General features: G+C 55.4%; 1 protein-coding gene across 1 annotated transcript in view; it reads left to right on the top strand.

Annotated features, from left to right (window-relative positions):
- Positions 1–17317, top strand: part of Col13a1 (collagen type XIII alpha 1 chain) — a 144608-nt gene that overhangs the window by 12062 nt on the left and 115229 nt on the right. The window contains exon 2 of the mRNA XM_071610721.1: positions 3298–3367. Within this exon, the coding sequence (XP_071466822.1) occupies positions 3298–3367 (70 nt within the window). The remainder of the gene's footprint in view (positions 1–3297; positions 3368–17317) is intronic.

The following is a 17317-nucleotide window of genomic DNA, read 5'->3' as shown; positions in this document are numbered from 1 at the left end:
GAGGACGTGCTGTGGAACCCAAGCAGGAGCAGGGGCTCCTTTAGAAGGCTTTTGCAGTAATTGATGATGAGACTCCAAGGTGGCCCGTGGTGGGGTGGGGAGAAGGGATCCAATCCCAGGTGTGTGTGAAAGGCAGGGAAGAGGAGTTGCTCAGGATGGGGGTGGGTGAGACAGAGAGGCACCTGGAGGATTCTGGGGTTTCAAGCAGCTCTTAGTACTGTGACAGGGAAGTTGCTGGAGGCTCAGGCCTGGGGAGGGCTCATTTGTGCCATGAGATTGGGAGATGCTGAGTGGACGGGGCAGGGGGCGGGGCCGGCGGCTGGCTGCGCTGGAGGACCGCAGGGAGGTCCAGGCTGGGGATGCAGAGGCGGCATCTCATTCTGGGTGGGAAGGAGTGGAATCTTCTGCGTCATCACATACAGATGTCACTGGAGCCTCAAGGCCAGGTGAGGTCCCCAAAGGAGCCAGTGTCTAGAGGAGAGAGGTGAGGCCCTGGACTGGGGGCCCTGTGGCCTGCCACATTTAGGTGTCAGTAACGAGAAGGAGCCAGGGACGGAGACAGAGGAGCAGCCTCGGTGGTAGGAGGGAGCCCAGGGCAGAAGGATAGGAGGTGAGGAGGGCAGGACGTCCACCGGACGGGGCAATATGAGGTCACTGGGTCGGAGCCTTCGTGGGGAGGGAGGGCTGCAGCCAGATGAGAGGGGACCAGAAGGGCAGGAAGAGAAGCAGGAGGCAGCCACGAGTCTTCCTGGGAAGGGCGAAGCGCCCTGAAGAGGGGCGGTTTCTCTCCTTTTGTGCAACGTGTGCATAATGACCACTGGGGTGGGGACAGCAGCTAAACCCGGCTCACGACCTTTTCTGGGAACGGCCACCCTGACTGCCCTGTGTCTTCTTTCACCTGCTCGGCAGTGTTGTTCTGATGGAGCCTGTTCCCCGGGGGTCCTGGGCAGAAGCCTGTGCTGGCCCTGGTATCGGTGATCTGGTCTGGAGGAGGAAACTGATGAGGCAGGAGGCGGGGGACTCGCTGGCGCCCATGTCCCTGGGCAGGTGGAGAGTGAGGTCTGGGGCCGTGGAGGGGGTGGGCCTTAGATGGGGTGCAGAGGAGAGAAGGGCACTCAGGGCACTGATGGACAGGCACGGGCGGCGGTGGTCACCCCTGGAGCCCCGTGTGCTGCTGCGGTGCAGTTGCCCAGTGGACAGTGGCCCTGCTGCTTCCGCACGCCAGCCAGGGTCCTGTCGGCCATTGACCAGCTCCGTCATTTAGCAGATCTATGTCACGTGCCCACGGGGGGCCAGGTCACAGGTTCTGGGTGGGAAGGGGTGAAGTAGATTCATGAGGTCCCTAACTGGAAAGTGGCACTAATGTACCAGGCTCAGAGCTGGGCCTCACACGGGCTTCCACCAGACTTTGTCCTGGGAGGTCACCTGCTTGCCCACTGTGCCCAACTGCACCTGGCCTCCACCTCCATCCACCCTGTGCTGCGCGCCCAGCCTCCCTTCTAAGTGAGGCCTCCCCATGGGTGTCCCCTTCTTCCTGTCTGCTTTGATCTCTCACTCCCTTCTGCCTTCTGCCCTCAGAGGCCCCCCATCCATCCCATCCTGTGCTCCCTCATGAGGGACATTTGCATACCCCTTTCTACAGCAGAAGGGAGTGGATTTTGGTGGGGGAGGTACCAGGGATTGAACCCAATGGCACTCAACCACTGAGCCACTGAGATTACAGTTCCTGGCTAGAAAGTATTAGACTTTACCTTAAAAGGCCTGAGTTCACAGCTCGGATCCACCATGTGCTGGCTGTGTGACTTTTGGTAAATCATTGAACCTCTCTGAGTCTGTTTCCTTAAGTATTGAACGAGGTCCCTATTAAACCTACTCAAAGCACCCAGCTTAGTGCCAGTCCACATGGTGGCTCAGCAGATGTTAATGTGCTATGAATCCTCTTGAAGTTTCCCACCCTTCCCTCCCCACACCCACCATCAACTCCTATGACACCTCCCACGTGACAGTCTTTCCTCTCTTGAGGCCCAATCTGAGTGGCAAAATGACCAGGTAGTGAGGGAGCAAATGTTACAGAAATGCTTAGGGGCCAGCCGGTACCCAGAGTGGCCAGCACCTTCAAGGGGGGGACTGCAGTGCCTGGATGTGGCCAGTCCTTGGCAGCCAGAGTGCAGAACCCTTCTGGGCAGGTCTTCTGATATTTTAAGAGAAATTAGAAACGCAGATTTGCATGGGGAACCACCCACTTCAAAATGTTACCAACAAATTAAACAAGGATTCAAAAACTCACTGTGGGAACCAAGTGAAATAGCTTAAGGGCCCGTGTGGCCTGGGACCCAGCTCCCGCCTTTGCTCCTTATGACCTTGGCTGGGGCGGCCTTGGTGTCTTCAGGTCCCTCACCTGTCACACGAGCGCAGCAGTAGTGACACATGCGTTGAGGACGCCCTAGGAGTCGGGCACCATGCTCGTATGCTCCAGCCTTTTCCATGGGGTTTCGGTGCCACTGGAACTGTTACCAGCCCAGGGTCCCAGAACCGTGTGTGAACCAGGCAGTGTCCCCAGGGCCATCTCTGATGACCCCGTGCTAGTCTGGCCCGCCGCATTGCCAGGATCAAGGCTGAGGGTGCACGCGGCCCCCAGCCCTGCCCTGGAACAGCTAGCGCACAGGACCTGGGCGCCATGGCCGCCGGCCGCGCATGGCCGTTCTGCAGGAACTGGACGGCTGGTCCCCACGGCTGGGGGTATATGCGCTACCTCTTTGGAGCCCTGGCCCCTTTGGGGCCTTCCACGGGGTCTCGGTGATTTCAGCCGCTGGGAAGAGGTGTGGAGGATGCAGGGCCTGCCCAGCGCCCTTGTCCCCCGCCTCTGCCCACCTGCCTGAACCGCCTGCGGGAGGAAACTGCAAGAGCAAAAGGCACTGTCCCTGCCCAGGGGTCCATCAGAAGCCCAGTCCCACAAGGGGAACAATTAGCAGAAGACCCAGAAGAGCACGTCATTGTGCACATGGCTGGGGGGCCTGGGGACCCCCACGGTTCACAGAGCCCGATGGCTGGTTTGACTTCTGTAGGAACACTCCAGAGGGGGAGCTGCTGACACTACCAGCCTGGCCTTCTCTGCTTCTTATTACCCAAGGCCTGGTGGCCAGCGGAGGGCCATTAACCAGCAGCCTTTGATCCCTGCAGAGCCCTGCGCTCCCCCCATGCGCCCTTCTCCCTCCCCCTCCCGCCCACAGCGCAGACACTCTCCAGGGCCCGGCTTTATGAGCTCCCGTGACCCCTCTTGTCTGTCTCTTTGTGCAGAAATGGAAGCTCCACTCACGGAGGCGCCGGGAGGCCCCGAAGATGTCCCTAGGATGTAACTGCCCGCCAGGTAAGGAGCCCCGCTGACTGGTCGGCCGTGCATCCCTGGCACAGATGCTGCCCACCACGTCCTTCTGCGGCGGCCAGGCGGCATTGCTGCTGAGCTCGGCCGGTCTCTTTTCTTTTGAAAGATGGGAACGAGAGTATAGTGTTGGTGACCTTTCATCCACCCACCTATGGGCCCACCTGTCCCCCTCTGTCCGCCCTCCATCCATCCAGGCACGCATCCCTTCAGGAGCTCTTTTTCCTGAGCCTCACGCTCTTTGAAACGGGCTGTGGTTAAGCCAGATAAGATGATGGACGTGGTCACATTTTGAAAATCATGACATGCTGTGCAGAACCCAAGGGCAGATTGGCCCCACGAGGGTGAGGACCCCCTCGCCATGTTCTCTAGTGCTCCCGACATGGGCGGTGCACAAACATGTTTGCTACTCCAACAAATGACTCTCTGGTGATGAGACTGTGAACCCTAGTGAGGTGGCTTGGGGTGGTGCGTGTCCCTTGTGGGGCTGCCTGCGCACACACAAGGGATGGAGATGCGGCTGAGTGTTGCCAGGTCACGTTGTGCAGTAATTTAACCTCATCCAATTGGGATTCAAACTCTGCTTTTGCCTGTTACTAGTGTGGCATGAGCAGGGTTCTCACAGAGGATGCCCACGGCGCTCAGTGCAGTAAGGCCCCCTCCACACTCCATCTTTCCACGTGCTTAAAGCTGTGTGCTCTGGCTGGGCACCACGCTGGGTGTTGGGTTCAACTGCATTGTAGTGGTTAATAGTTCTGATGAGTGACAGCTCATGAGAACTTCTTCAGAATCCTGACCGTGTTTGTTGAGTTATGAGAATGGCAGATGAAGAGGTCACGCTGTTCCCTTGAGTAACTGAAATGGGCTGTACCCCTTTGGGGGAGGGAAGGAAGCCTTTAAAAAGATTGAGGGAGCCAGGCACACGCCTGCAATCCCAGCGGCTTGGGAGGCTGAGGCAGGAGGATCCTGAGTTCAAAGCCAGCCTCAGTGACACTGAGCAACTCAGCAGGATTCCGTCTCTAAATAAAATACAAAATAGTGCTGGGGATGCGGCTCAGTGGTCGAGTGCCCCTGAGTTCAATCCCTGGTACAACCCCCCAAAAGAAAAAGGTTGGGGGAGTCCAGGTAATACATTTAAGTGATTTCAGGGAGTGTTGCCCTGCTCAGGGGTCTCTGTCAGCCCAGAGTGTGGTTTCCTTGGCACCTGTGGGGTATGTGGCCTCGGAAGGGGACTTCTGGGCTCTCTGGCAGGTCTTTCTCTGGCCCCAGGAGCTGGGGCTGTAGAAACCTTCAGACAGGCCCTCAATCCAGGGAAGAGAGGCTGACAGATGTGAGGCATATGGGACATGGAGAGGCCACACTGGCTGGGAGTGAGTCGGCCTGCTGGGAGTCACCAGGAGGCAGGCTGTCCTGAGACCGTGAAGGGATGCAGCTGGCCCCAGGCAGGGGGTCATGTGGGTTAATTAAAAGGGTGTCCAGAAGCCTTGGGAAGCTCCCTCACTCCCTCTGGGGCTGGGGACTGGGGTCTGGGAACACTTCCTGGAGAGCAAGTTAAGGTGAACAAGATGAGGTGCAGACGCCCGACGGCAGGCCCCGTGCGCTTCCAAGCGTCTCACATTTCAAATAATGGTGTCTGTTGCTCAGTAACTCTTGAGCAATTGCAACTGATTTTTGCTCAAAGTGTGGAATGCTGACTAAGGGCAGGAGATTTGGAGTCATGGAAGATCCAGGTTTGAATTCCAACTCTGAGATTTGCCAGCTGAGTGCAAATCTTTGTGCCTCAAGTTGCCTTGAATGAAAAAAAGAGGGACAACAGTCACCCTGAAAATATGTGTTAGAGACATGATCAGGAATCAGCTGGACGTCAATGCCTCTCTGATCTGTACGAAGCACTGTTATTGCTCTTATTTCCCTCACGGCCCCTTAGACTTGAAGATACGCAGAAATCTGCACCAGACTCCATATCCTAGGGTTCCAGCAATGTAGGCTGCACCCTTACGGCCAGGCAGAGGTTGTTCCCGTTGCCCTCCGTGCGTGATTAGGGACAGCTGTCTGGTGGCCTGGCCACTGTCAGAGTGGCTGCCCTTGCAACAGGCCTCGCTTCAGTGCTCCAGAAGATCAGGCCTCAGGGGGTCCTGAGAGGCAGAGCTGGGGAGGGATGTGGCAGGAGGGAGGGAGGATCTGGAAGAGCTCTTTGCCTCCTCCTGTGGGACCCAGGGGTCTCGGTGGTGAGAAGGGTGTGGTAGGAGGAAGGACCCACTGGGGAGATGTGTATCCTGGGGGTTGAGCATTTCCCACAGGGCAGTTTGGCCCACTGTATGATCAGAGTCCAGTGGGGAACGCCAGGAGAATTTTAAGAAAAGGCCCCATGAGGAGGCAGAATCAAAGGGGGGCTAAGGGGCTCCCCCAGCTTTCTGGAAAGTCAGGCCAAGGACTGGAAAGGTTGCACAAGGGCATGTGACCCTTTGGAATCTCAGAGCACAAATGCCAGGGTGGGCTAGGTCCTGCTGGGCCCCTGGACCTGCCTCCCACAGGCCTGCAGTAAAGGGCCCTGTTCCACATGAGAACCAACCTACTGTACATCATAGCAGCTCTGTTGCTGTTCCCTAACTGAGCACCTACTGTGCGCCGAGCACAGTACTGAGTGCTTCCTATTGACGGGTGACCCCCCTCAAAACACTTACATGACGTAGAGTGCTAACACCCTGAAATGCTTGAAAATGCTCAATGGCTAAGGGAACCCCACTCTCCTTGTAGCAGCCTCATGGATCTCTCTCACTAGTGACATCGGATCAGAGTTTTACCGCTTTATCACTCCTGGTGCTTGCAGATGGGCTCGATGCCATCGTGAAGTGCCGCGTGGGAACACAAAGTCTCACCAGCACTCAGTCTTGTTCCCCGTGTACAGATGCTCTGAATGTTTAGTCCGTCCAATAATCACTGCTGATGACTGGATCCTCCTTGTGGTCTCCAGCTGTTATCTGGCCTCACATGCCTTCTCCCCTCCACGCCCCCTGAAAGCTAAAATCACCACCATTGGGACCCAACCAAAGAAACAAAAAGTTCTCCCTGCCCACCATGGCTGCTGGGATGCCAGCCTGCAGCTCCAGCCCTGCCCTGTTTGTCTGTGTGGCCAGCCACGCCGAGGCCGGAGCCCTGTGGTGGGTGTGTTCTTCCTTGTGGCAGCCCTGGGACCCTGGGTAGCATCCAGAGGCTTGGGGACACCTAATCGTTCCCCTCCTATCCTGCCTCCTTCCCCTCCTATCCTGACCCCGCCAGCATCCTCTCAGGAGCCTCCCTGTCCCAAAATAGCCCTCTCCCGGCTGAGAGCTGGCTTCGTCCTGTCCCGGGCCACAGGCGCTGCCTGCCAGGGAAGCCATGGGCCAGCAGGCCGGCGACGGGATGCCAAAGGTCACGCCTCATGAGGAGGGTCACAGTGTCCAGAAGTTCCGAGGAATAGGTGTGGGCCGTGTACAAAGCCTGGTGAGGCAGGCGAAGTGGCTTGGGAACAGATGTCCACACCGTGGGACTTCCTGGGCCTCTTGAGACAAATACAAAGATGGGGAAAATTCACCCATTCTCTCTCCCTGTTCTTATTAACAAACGAGGAGCAGGACAATACAGGTTCAAGCTGGAAAGGAAGCAGCTCCTTCAAGCCCGCCACGCTGGGGCTGGGCGGGCCGCTCCTCACCATGTCCAGGCTGGGCTGGCAGCAGGGACGGTCACTTTGCAGCCTGGGCCTCAGCTCTAAGGGGGTGGAGTAGGACAGGGTCGCACCTTGGCTGCCAAGTAAGGGGCGCAGGCTGCAGCAGCGGGACCAGGGCCTGGTGGGGTGGCTCCATGTGTCAGCGCCATACCCAGATGGAGGGGAGAGAAGGCGCCTGCGGCCCGGCTTCTGGGAGCAGCCAGTGCCCTTCCCTGGCTCAGAGGTGCTGGGGGGAGGAGCAGAGGAAGAGCTGGAGACCCCATGGGTTTGGGGGCTCTAGCAAGACTCCGCTGGAGAGATGGCCCTGAGGTTGGTCTGAGGAAACAGGAAGCAGGTGGCAGGGTCTAGACAGGGTGTAGACTCAGCTGTCACCGTGCAAACGTCCCCCGAAATTGGGATTTCAACAAAGCAAAGGTAGAGGTGTCCCTTCCTTAGCAGGAGCATGGTCCTGGCCTGGGGTGACTCCACTGTCTGCATCTTGCGGCTTCCATCTCTGGGCTCTGACAGCTCTTTTGTTCTTGCCGTGCCCTGGCCAGCACAAAAGGAGACGGGATTGGGGCCTGCATCTCCACCCTCAGGAGCAGACCTTGAAGAGCAGACATTTTACTTCTGCTCTCATCACTGGCCAGAACCTAGTCACCTAGGTACCCAGGACCATGGGAGGCAGATGATATTTTTGGCTGGGTAACCAAGGCAGATAGAACCTTGTCGCTATGGAAGGTGGGGGAACAGAGTAAGAACAAGGCGGGTATGTTTGGGGATGACCAAGCAGGTTGAAAGATACGGAGCACAGCGCAGGGATGGGGAGCGGACATGAGGGTGGAAAGAGATGTCGAGATTGCAGAGACCTAGGCTGAGGAGTTTGGCTCTCTCTGTTCAATGAGAGGCAAATGGTTTTCATGCCAAGGATGATTGATTGGTAATGGCTGCCAGGGAGGTTGTGCCAAGTCAGCAGAAAATGGGTGATCGTTTAATAATGTCTGCCAGGGTGCAGGATCTGGAGCAGTAGTGCCTGCCTTCTCCTCACAGGACATAATGGAGCATCAGGGAAGGTTGAAGAGCAGGGATGTGACCCAGTCCAGTTTGCACTCCAGAACAAGAACTAGCAGTGACATGGAGCATGCCTCCAAGCCACGAGAGCCTGGGATCTGGTGGACAGGACTGTGTTTTCTCATGAACTTCTATTTATGTCCAGGTTGGAACAGCCTCCTCAGCCCTGGGTATTTTCCATAGGTGGTGAGAGCTGCACCCCCCACACCCAAACCCTTTTCTTAGGCCAGCTTTGCCCTATTTTTCCTGGCACCAGATTTCCCCCCACAGCCTCATGCCATTCACATGGGCAGAGCCTGCAGCCACATGAAGGAGGCCAGGGGCCCCCGGGCAGCGTGGTTCCCACCACGGAATCAAGGAAAAGAAGAGAACAACCCAATACTCAAGGGGCTCCTCTGAGCTCCCTTTGCTGCGGCAGAGCAGACCCGCGGCCACACACCCTTCCTTTGTGGTTGTCCTTGTTCCAGGCCCAGCTGACTCAGAAAAGGGACACCTCAGACCAAAGTACTCCTTGGTGCCATTAACAGAGGAGAGAGTGGAGATCTGAGGTGTTCTGGGGAGAGAGGTCACACTAAGGAGCACTGTGTTCAGGTGACTCAGAAACCCTGCTTTACATGCAAATAACAGATGAGTTCCTTGGGAGCCATTCCTGGCTATTCCTTAAAGCAGATTCCCAGGACCAACCTGGGAAGGGACCTTACTATTTGATTGCTGTTGTCACAGGTATTCAGACTCCCCTGTTCTGCAGCCCAAGGGATGTGCTTTCACCTTCTGGATCCCCGCCCTTTGCCCCCTCCAATTAGACTGTCCTTGTCCTGACTCATCTGACATCCCAAGGGCCAGGCTCCGTCCCACGGCAGCAGCCCTGATGCCTCTTTCACCGTGGCCCCTGCACCCCATCATTTGCTGGGTCCCATGGATTCCATTCCTCTGCTCAAAAACCATCCATGGCTCCGTGGCCTCACAGTCCCCTCCCCACCCCAGTGCCAGGCCCACATTCTCTCTTCAGCCTGCTCTGATCCATCCCCTCCTGACCTCCTTTCCTCTCAGTAAGTCTAGTCCGCTGCCCGCCAGGCCCCCAGGGGTCCACCTGCACACTCTTTCCTTGCTGTTCTCACATCTCTGTTCCCACTTTCTACCCACTGAGCTCTGAACCTCTGTAGGCCTGTCACAGGGCCCCCCACCATCTCCTCCCGCCTTAGCGCGTCTGTTGGCCCTGCTGTTTGTGCTCTGTGGTAAAGCCTGCTCAGCGTAGGAGGGATCACCTGTGAAGGTTGCTCCTTGGCTGTCACCCTTAATCGCCTGACGTAGATTCTAGAGGCATTTGAGACAACGGGGAAGGGAACCCTGGCTGACCAGGGCAGTGATATTGTGCTTTAGAAATCAGACAGCCACCAAGAAGCCCTGAGTGGCAGCTCCTGGGGGGGTGCTCGGGCTCTTCTGTGGCCTCGAGCAAGACCCTGCACATACAGAAGCCCCCCAGCTGCAGCTCCTGCCCCTCGCGGGAAGGAGGGCCAGGTGACTGGCGTGGGAAGACCAGGCGCTGCCCGGCTGCAGGAGCGCTCACCATCCGCCCCTGGAAGCGCCTCTTCCCTCCAGGCCCCAGCCAGGCGCTAGAGCCACCTGGGGAACTCTCTGAGGCTCATTTCTTCCCCATTTCCTCCTGAAAGCACTTCCAGATCCCCGGCCCTCCTGGGCCGTGCTGATAATGTGTTTCTCCTAGATCAGCTCTGATAACACCCGGGTGGTCGCGGTGATTTGTAGGGAAATAAAAATAAGGAAATGGAAGGTTCCGGAAAGACCAGAAGAGGCCTGGACTGGGAATGATTCCCAGACCCTGAGGGGCTCTGAGCAGGTTCCCCTTGCTGTGGTCCTTCGTTTCTTCGCTTATCCAAAGGGGCGAGTGACTGCCAAGAACTATTTGGTGAGGGGAAGATTTACCCCCATGGAGGAGGCCAGCGGGTTCTCACCACCGAATCAAGGAAAAGAAGAGAACAACCGAATACTCATCAGCAGGAGATGTTGGGGGGTATTAAGTTGCTGAACTTTTATCAAAGAAATACCACCACTGTGAACCCAAATCACCAGACCTGCCATCAAGGTATTCGATGGATGAATTTCATCCTATGGAGGAAAATAAGTAATGACAAGAGACTATTTACAATATGATTTATTTATAAAGTCAAAAACATGAAGTGCTGGGTATGACAGCTGGGGTACACCTGTAATTCCAGAAACTGGGGAGGCTGAGACAGGAGGATCGCAAGTTCAAGGCCAGCCTCAGCAACTTAGCAAGACTGTCTCAAAATAAATAAAAAAAATGAGAAGGGCTGGGGATGTAGCTCAGTGGAAGAGCACCCCTGGGTTCAATCCCAGGTACCACACACACACAAAAAGGCCTTGCACTTTTTTGGGGGAAATACATGCTTGTCATAAACATATAAGAAGTACATGGGACTGATCAACCATATCTGATGGGGAGGAGGGTCAAGGAGGAGACTGAGGTCCACGGGGGTCTCTAGTGTATTGGTAGTTAGCTAGGTGGTATTTCAGGTCTGTTATGCATTTTTTATGAAAACTTTATTTGAGATATAGTTCACCTGTCGAACACTTCATCTATCTAAAGTGTACAATTCAACAGTTTTTTGTATGGTCACAGAGTACCACCATCATCATTGGCATTTTTAGAACATCTTAATTTCCCCCAAAAGAAACACCATTCTCTTTAGAGGTCACCCTCCATCCTCTGTTCCCTCCCCCCCACAGACCTCCCTTCTGTCTCTGTGGATTCAGTATTTTCAAGGTTTATCCGTGTCATAGGATGGGTCAGTACTTCGTTCCTTTTATGGCAAATGGTAGATTATTTTAAGCCTGTCTGGGTATCTGAAATATTTCAAGACAAAACATGTTCAAATCATAGGTTCAATCAGGGGATGTGGTTGGATTAGATATTAAGGAAACTTTCAGGCCTGACTCTCCTCCAACAAGGACGTATCTCTGCTTGGCACTGACCTCTCTCAGCCACCTCGGGCTGGTGGCCGCAACGCCAGTCCTCCTAGGACCCAGGACCAGGGCTCGAAGCCTGCTTAGGCGCCGCTAGACTCCAACACTGGATCCCCTGTGGTACTGCACTGCCCCCTGCCCATCCTCTGCCCCGTTAGTGTCACCGACTCAAGACATCTTCCATAGTCCCCCAGGCACATCAGGTGGCCCTGTATCCTGAGCTCTCGCAGGATTGTCCTTGCCACTGCTCTGCCCCCGTGAGAAGAGCAGCCAGACTCTCGGCCCAGCAGCACCTTGCTGGTCCGAGCATCAGTCTTTACTACGGTAACGTAGACGCCATCTAACAGACGGCAGGGGACAGGCAACCTGCACATCATGTGGGAGGTCATTCAGGGCCAGTAGCAGGGTCTGCCGGAATGCCTCCACGCACCCCACTGGACGGGAAGATGGCAGTGAGCAGGTGCTGTTATGTTCTGTGGCTCCGGTGGCAGTAGCACCCAGGTGACGTGGGCTGGCTAGCCCAGGGGCCACAAGTGTGGGTTCAGACTCCCAACAACCCTGGGTTCAATCCCAGGAACCCCTACCCTGTCATGGCCCTGGGCTGTGGTGAGGCCTCTCCTGACTCATGGAACTGGGGAGAAGGGAGCACCTGACATCCCGGCTGCTGGCTCCACCTGGGCCCCTCCACGCTGGGCTCCAAGTGACTGTCAGTTGCCATGGTGACGATGATGATGACGACCCGAGTGGGAAGGCTTCTGGTGACATGGGGCTGAGAGCAGCTGCATCCTGGGAGACGATGCCCCCTTTGCCACTGAAGGCAGGGGGACATAGGGCACAGGCGGCCCCGTGCTGCTTCCTCCTGCCTCCCTCTCTGCCCTGTGCAGCCAGGCCACTCCAGCCCTGGGAGAAGTCTGGTCGGCCCCTATTCACAAGGTGCCATTGGCACCATAACATACAACATGGGTCAAGATGCCTGCTGTCCCCCATGATGGACAGCAGCACTTACTGTGGGTGAGGAGCCCTCTTTTGTACCCAGCGCTCTGTGCCTAGGACTCCACCAGTGGAACGCCACCTCCTCCCTCAGCTTCCATTGGCTCATCTCTTAGGTATAAATAAGGACTTTCTGGGGTTATTAAGAAAATTCTTGGACAGCAGTGGACCATGGGAGGTGTTAGGGGAGGGTTCTGTTTTCTAATATGTCATCTCAATTTTATTTTATTTATTTTTATTTATTTTTTAATTTGCTCATTCTAGGCAGTAGAATGACATACTATACAAACATGGAGCATAACTTCCCATTCTTGTGGGTGTACATGATGGGAGTTCCACTGGTCATGTACCATGTGAACATAGGAAAGTTCTGTCCCATTCATTCTACTGTCTTTCCGGTTCTCATCCCCCTTCCTGTCCCCCAGTCCCCTTTGTCTAATCCATGAACTTCTTTAGTAGAAGGTAGGCTGCGGAGGGCTGTAGATATAAACAAAGAGCCATGGACCATGGACTAATTACAAGAAGGGGTGCTGGTGGCCCCTTCAGGGGACATTGGAGCCCACTGGTGATACTTAGGGCTGGAGCCTTGGGACCCCTGGTTTATGAAGAAAGACTTGCCCTCCCTTTACCTCGCTCCATCCAGCCACCATGTGGGCTGGGAGCCACTGGAGAGTGGAGCTTTTCTTAGAGGCCACATTCACATCCCCTCTCCTGAAATCTCACCATGCTCTCAGAGGGAATGGGCAGATGTTGGTTGGCACGGGGGTGACTCTGGATTTTCACAGGAGCTCCATTGCCCATGGAACCCTGGGGTCAGTCAAAAGGAGGACGTGGGACAGCTACCCAGCCAGGTAGACAGTGGCACCCTGCATGGGGTCATTTCTCCCCGTCTTTTGGACTCTCTGCCTCAGAGAGGCCAACAGAGGAGGACTGGAGAAAGAAATGGCCATTCCATCCCAGCTCCTGAGGGTCATGCCCCCGTGATGATTCCATAGGTTTGTTCAGAAGCCCGTTCCTGGACCTGCCTGTCAGGGCAAACCCACAGCTGGGGGAGCCGAGTAAACCCTCATCTCCCACTTGCCACCCGACTGAGCAGCAGAGCCCAGGGACCTGTGGCTGGACTCCTGGGCTGGCCATGTGCTGTAGGGCTCCTGGCTGCCCACGGGCCACATCAGCTAGTGACCAGGGCCCACCAGTGGGTACAGAGCTGCTCCAGGTCCCTGTGAGGGGCTGTGGGGTACAAGGTGATGAGATACAGGGTCTCCTGTCCAGGGTTAGGGACATGCCAAACAGAAGCAGAAAATACAAGAGCAGAAGTGAGGGAGGATCAGGGGAGCTTCACAGAAGAAGTGGCATTGGAGGGAGGCCCTGAATGACAAGCACGTTTTCAGGAAATGGAAATGTAGGTAAGGACACAAGACAAGGCTTGATCCAAGAATAGGCACCTGAAGGACTGGTGGTTGTCTCTCTGCTTCCCCCCTCTCCACTGTGGGAAAGGAGGCGTGGTCTAGAATGGCTGGAACAAGCTCACGTGGAGGATGCAGGGAGAGACAAGGCTGGAAAGCAAAGCTGGGGGTGGAGGGGGGCAGGCCCCTGACGGAGCTGGACGCCACCCTGAAGAGCCGCTGCTCTGGGAGGGCCCTGGAATCACGGGAAGATCTCCAAAGGGGTGTCATGTGACCCGCCTGTGCAAAGCTGCGATGTAAAGGGTGAATGAGGACAGGGACAGCAGCCAGGAAGAGGTTACAGTGGCCTGCCCAGAGAAGACCTGGAAAAGCACAGGAGAGGGGCGGGGGGAGTGGGGGACGTTGCAGAGCGTCACCTGTTGCACGTGGGCAAGGCGGGAGGCTACCTGAGCCCAGGCGGCCAGTCATGATCCCGGCTTATATTTAATTAGGAGAAGACCTCACCACTGGCTTTCAATACAACGCTGACGCTCCGACGCGGCGCCCCGTGGTGTAGGCTGTTATTATGCCCAACTCAAAGACAAACAGAGGCTCAGAGATGTTAAGGGATCATCCGGGTCCGCAGCTAAGAGCCAGAGCCAGACTGGAGGCCAAGACTTAGATGGCGGTGCCACTGCCCTCAGGGCGCAGGGAGCAGGGAGAGGCAGGATGCAGAACTCAGGGTGGGACAAGCTGAAGGTGGGGCCTGGGGGAGGCAGGAAGCCCCTGCGGAAGCTCCGGGGGCCCGGGAAGGGCTGGTCCCAGGGAGCGGGGAGAGGGCAGCTCTGATCTGATCCCTGTGACCATCGTCTGGCTGGCTGCCAGGGCTGCTGCTTGAGGCAGGGAGCAGACTGGTGTGTCTTGCCAGAGAAATAGGTGCAGGCACAGAGGCTGGAGGTGTTCAGCACCAGGAGGGCCAGGCGCCCAGAGCCTCTGCCTCTCACCTCCCAGGACCAGGCCCCGCCCACAGCCGGCCCCGCCCACGGACAGCCCCGCCCACGGACAGCCCCGCCCACGGACAGCCCCGCCCACGGGTGCGGTGGATCCTGTCCCAGACCACTGAGGGTACAAGTTCTCTCCTGGTTCAGGGAAGGGCATTCTGGTCCTGCCCCCTCCAGCACTGTCCTGACCAGTCCTCAGAGGAGGTTCCCATGGTGACACTAAAGCATGTAGGATAGTACTTTGGAGGAAAGGGGCAATCACGAGGGACGGCGAGGTGGGGCACACCACCACGGACCAGCCCTCGGTTCTTCTCCCAGAGCCTCTCTGGCTGCCCCTGCTCCTCGTCACACCCCAGCTTCTCCCCCGCCTGCTCCCTAGAGGATTCCTTTTTCACCAACGGGGTGGCTTGCGGTCCCTTCTGCGGTCCCTTCTGGCACCTTGTCCCCTCATTGCAGCCCGAAACACTGTTCTGAACTTTGAACTCACATTACCCACTTTTTCCTGATGAGGACCTTGAAGCTCAGAGTAATTAAAAAAAAAAAATTGTTGTTCTTTTTATATATACGTGACAGTAGAGTGTTTTTTTATTTGTTTTGATTAGTCATACATGACAGTAGAATGCATTTATGCACTTTGGATATATCATACATAGATGGGATATAATTTCTCATTTTCTGAGTGTACATGTTGCAGAATCATATTGGTCATGCAGTCACATGTGTACATACAGTTATAATGTCTGTTTCATTCTACTATCTTTCCTATCCCCACATCCCCTCCCCTCCCCTTCCTTTACTTCCTTCTACCTAATCTAAGGTAATGCTGTTCTTCCCTAGTGTCCCCCCAACCTTATTGTGAATTAGCATCAGCATATTAGAGAAAACATTCGGCCGTTGGTTTTGTGGGATTGGCTTATTTCACTTAGCATGATGTTCTCCAACTCCATCCATTTGCTGGCAAATGCCATAATTTCTCTCTTCTTTAAAGCTGAATAATATTCCATTAAATATATATACCACATTTTCTTTATCCATTCATCTATTGGCGGACACCTAGGTTGGTTCCATGGTTCAGCTACTGTGAACTGAGCTGCTATAAACATTGATGTGGCTGTGTCACTGTAGTATGCTGATTTTAAGTCCTTTGGGTATAAACCGAGGAGTGGGATAGCTGGGTCAAATGGTGGCTCTATTCTGAGGAATCTCCATATTATACATTCACGGAGTACAACTTATTCTAATTAGGATCCCATTCTTGTGGGTGTACATAATGGGAGTTTCACTGGTCATGTATTCATATATGAAGAGAGGAAAGTTCTGTCTGACTCATTCTACTCTTTTCTATCCCCATCCCTGCTCCCTTCCCTTCACTCCCTTTGTCTAATCCAATGAACTTCTATTCTCCTCCCCTTCTTTTGTGTTAGCACCTGCGTATCAGGGAGAACATTTGGCCTTTGGTTTGGGGGGATTGGCTTATTTCACTTAGCATGATAGTCTCCAGTTCCATCCATTTACCAGCAAATGCCATAATTTCATTCTTCTTTATGGCTGAGTGATATCCCCTTGTGTGTATGTACCACGTTTTCTTTATTCATTCATCTACGGAAGGGCACCCAGTTGGTTCCATAGCTTGGCTACTGTGGATGGAGCTCAAGTACTTCACTCAAGGATACAGGGCTGGGAAGTGCTGGATCTGGGACTGGAAACCAGCTCTGAGCCATCAGAAGGTCATCGCCCCATGGTGACTTGAGGGCTACCCTGGGGCAGAACAGGGAAACCAAAGATGGATGATGACCATGAGTCTTGTCCAGGGAGAGTGCTGTTAGCCAGGGCCAGAGGACATTAATTAATAACGATAACAGCACAGACTAAATGCTTACTGCATGCCAGGCACTGTGACTTGTGACTTGTTGCATGATCTCATTCTTCCCTCATAAGTGCTTCATGTAGCGGATACTACTGAGGAGATGAGGCCTTAAAGAGGTTATGTAACAAGGCCAAGGCCCTAGAGCTAGTGTGTGCTGGAGCCAGTCACACCAAGGGGTCTTCCTGGGAATGCAGGGGCGAGACCTCTCTGTCCCTCCTGCTCACTAGCTCACTCATTCAGGGCAGTCCTTGAGCCTTGGCTCTGTGACATGTCCTCTCCTGAGGAGGTCAGGAAAGCTGCATTAGCAGGCCAGGTACAGTGGTGGCAGGTCAAGCAGCCAGTGCCACAGAGAACAAGGGCTCTGGTGTGGGCACCTAGGCACCCTGCACGGGCTACAGTCCTGGGGCCTCATCCTCCAGAATCCCAGCTCCCGTGAGGTTGGTTCTAAGCAAGTCAGGGACCAAGGCAAGGACCAGGGTCCAGAACCATGTGGCTGGCATTTGGCCCTAAGACACCAGACCCAGGGCTGGAAGGGATCCCCCAGCTCAGATGGCTCAGCTCCTTGGTGAGGAGCAGGAGAAGCCCCCTGTGTAGCTGGGCAGGCTCTGCATTGGGCAGGGCCGGGGGTGGCAGAGAGGAGGGGAGGCCGGGAGGGGCAGAGCCTCTGATTGGCAGCAGAGTCCTGCGGGTCACCCATCTCAGCTCACTTCACAGTGAGCTCCTCCTCTGGCCTCTGCCACCTGTCCGTGTGTGGCAGGTACACAGGCAAGGCATTGTGGGAATGTCCCTGTTGGCAGGGAACTGGCTGCTAAGGAGGGAGAAGGGTCTGCTCACCTGTCCTCAGCCTGATGCAGACCCTGAGGAGCCCCCTGGAGCCTGGAATGAGATTGGAGCCCAGGCAGGGAAGGGGCAGTGCCAGCTGCCACTTTAAACCCC

Source organism: Marmota flaviventris, chromosome 4 (assembly GCF_047511675.1).
Source record: "Marmota flaviventris isolate mMarFla1 chromosome 4, mMarFla1.hap1, whole genome shotgun sequence".
Taxonomy (NCBI): Eukaryota; Metazoa; Chordata; class Mammalia; order Rodentia; family Sciuridae; genus Marmota; species Marmota flaviventris.
Note: the sequence above shows the minus strand (reverse complement) of the source record. Positions and strands in the feature narration are given on the sequence as shown.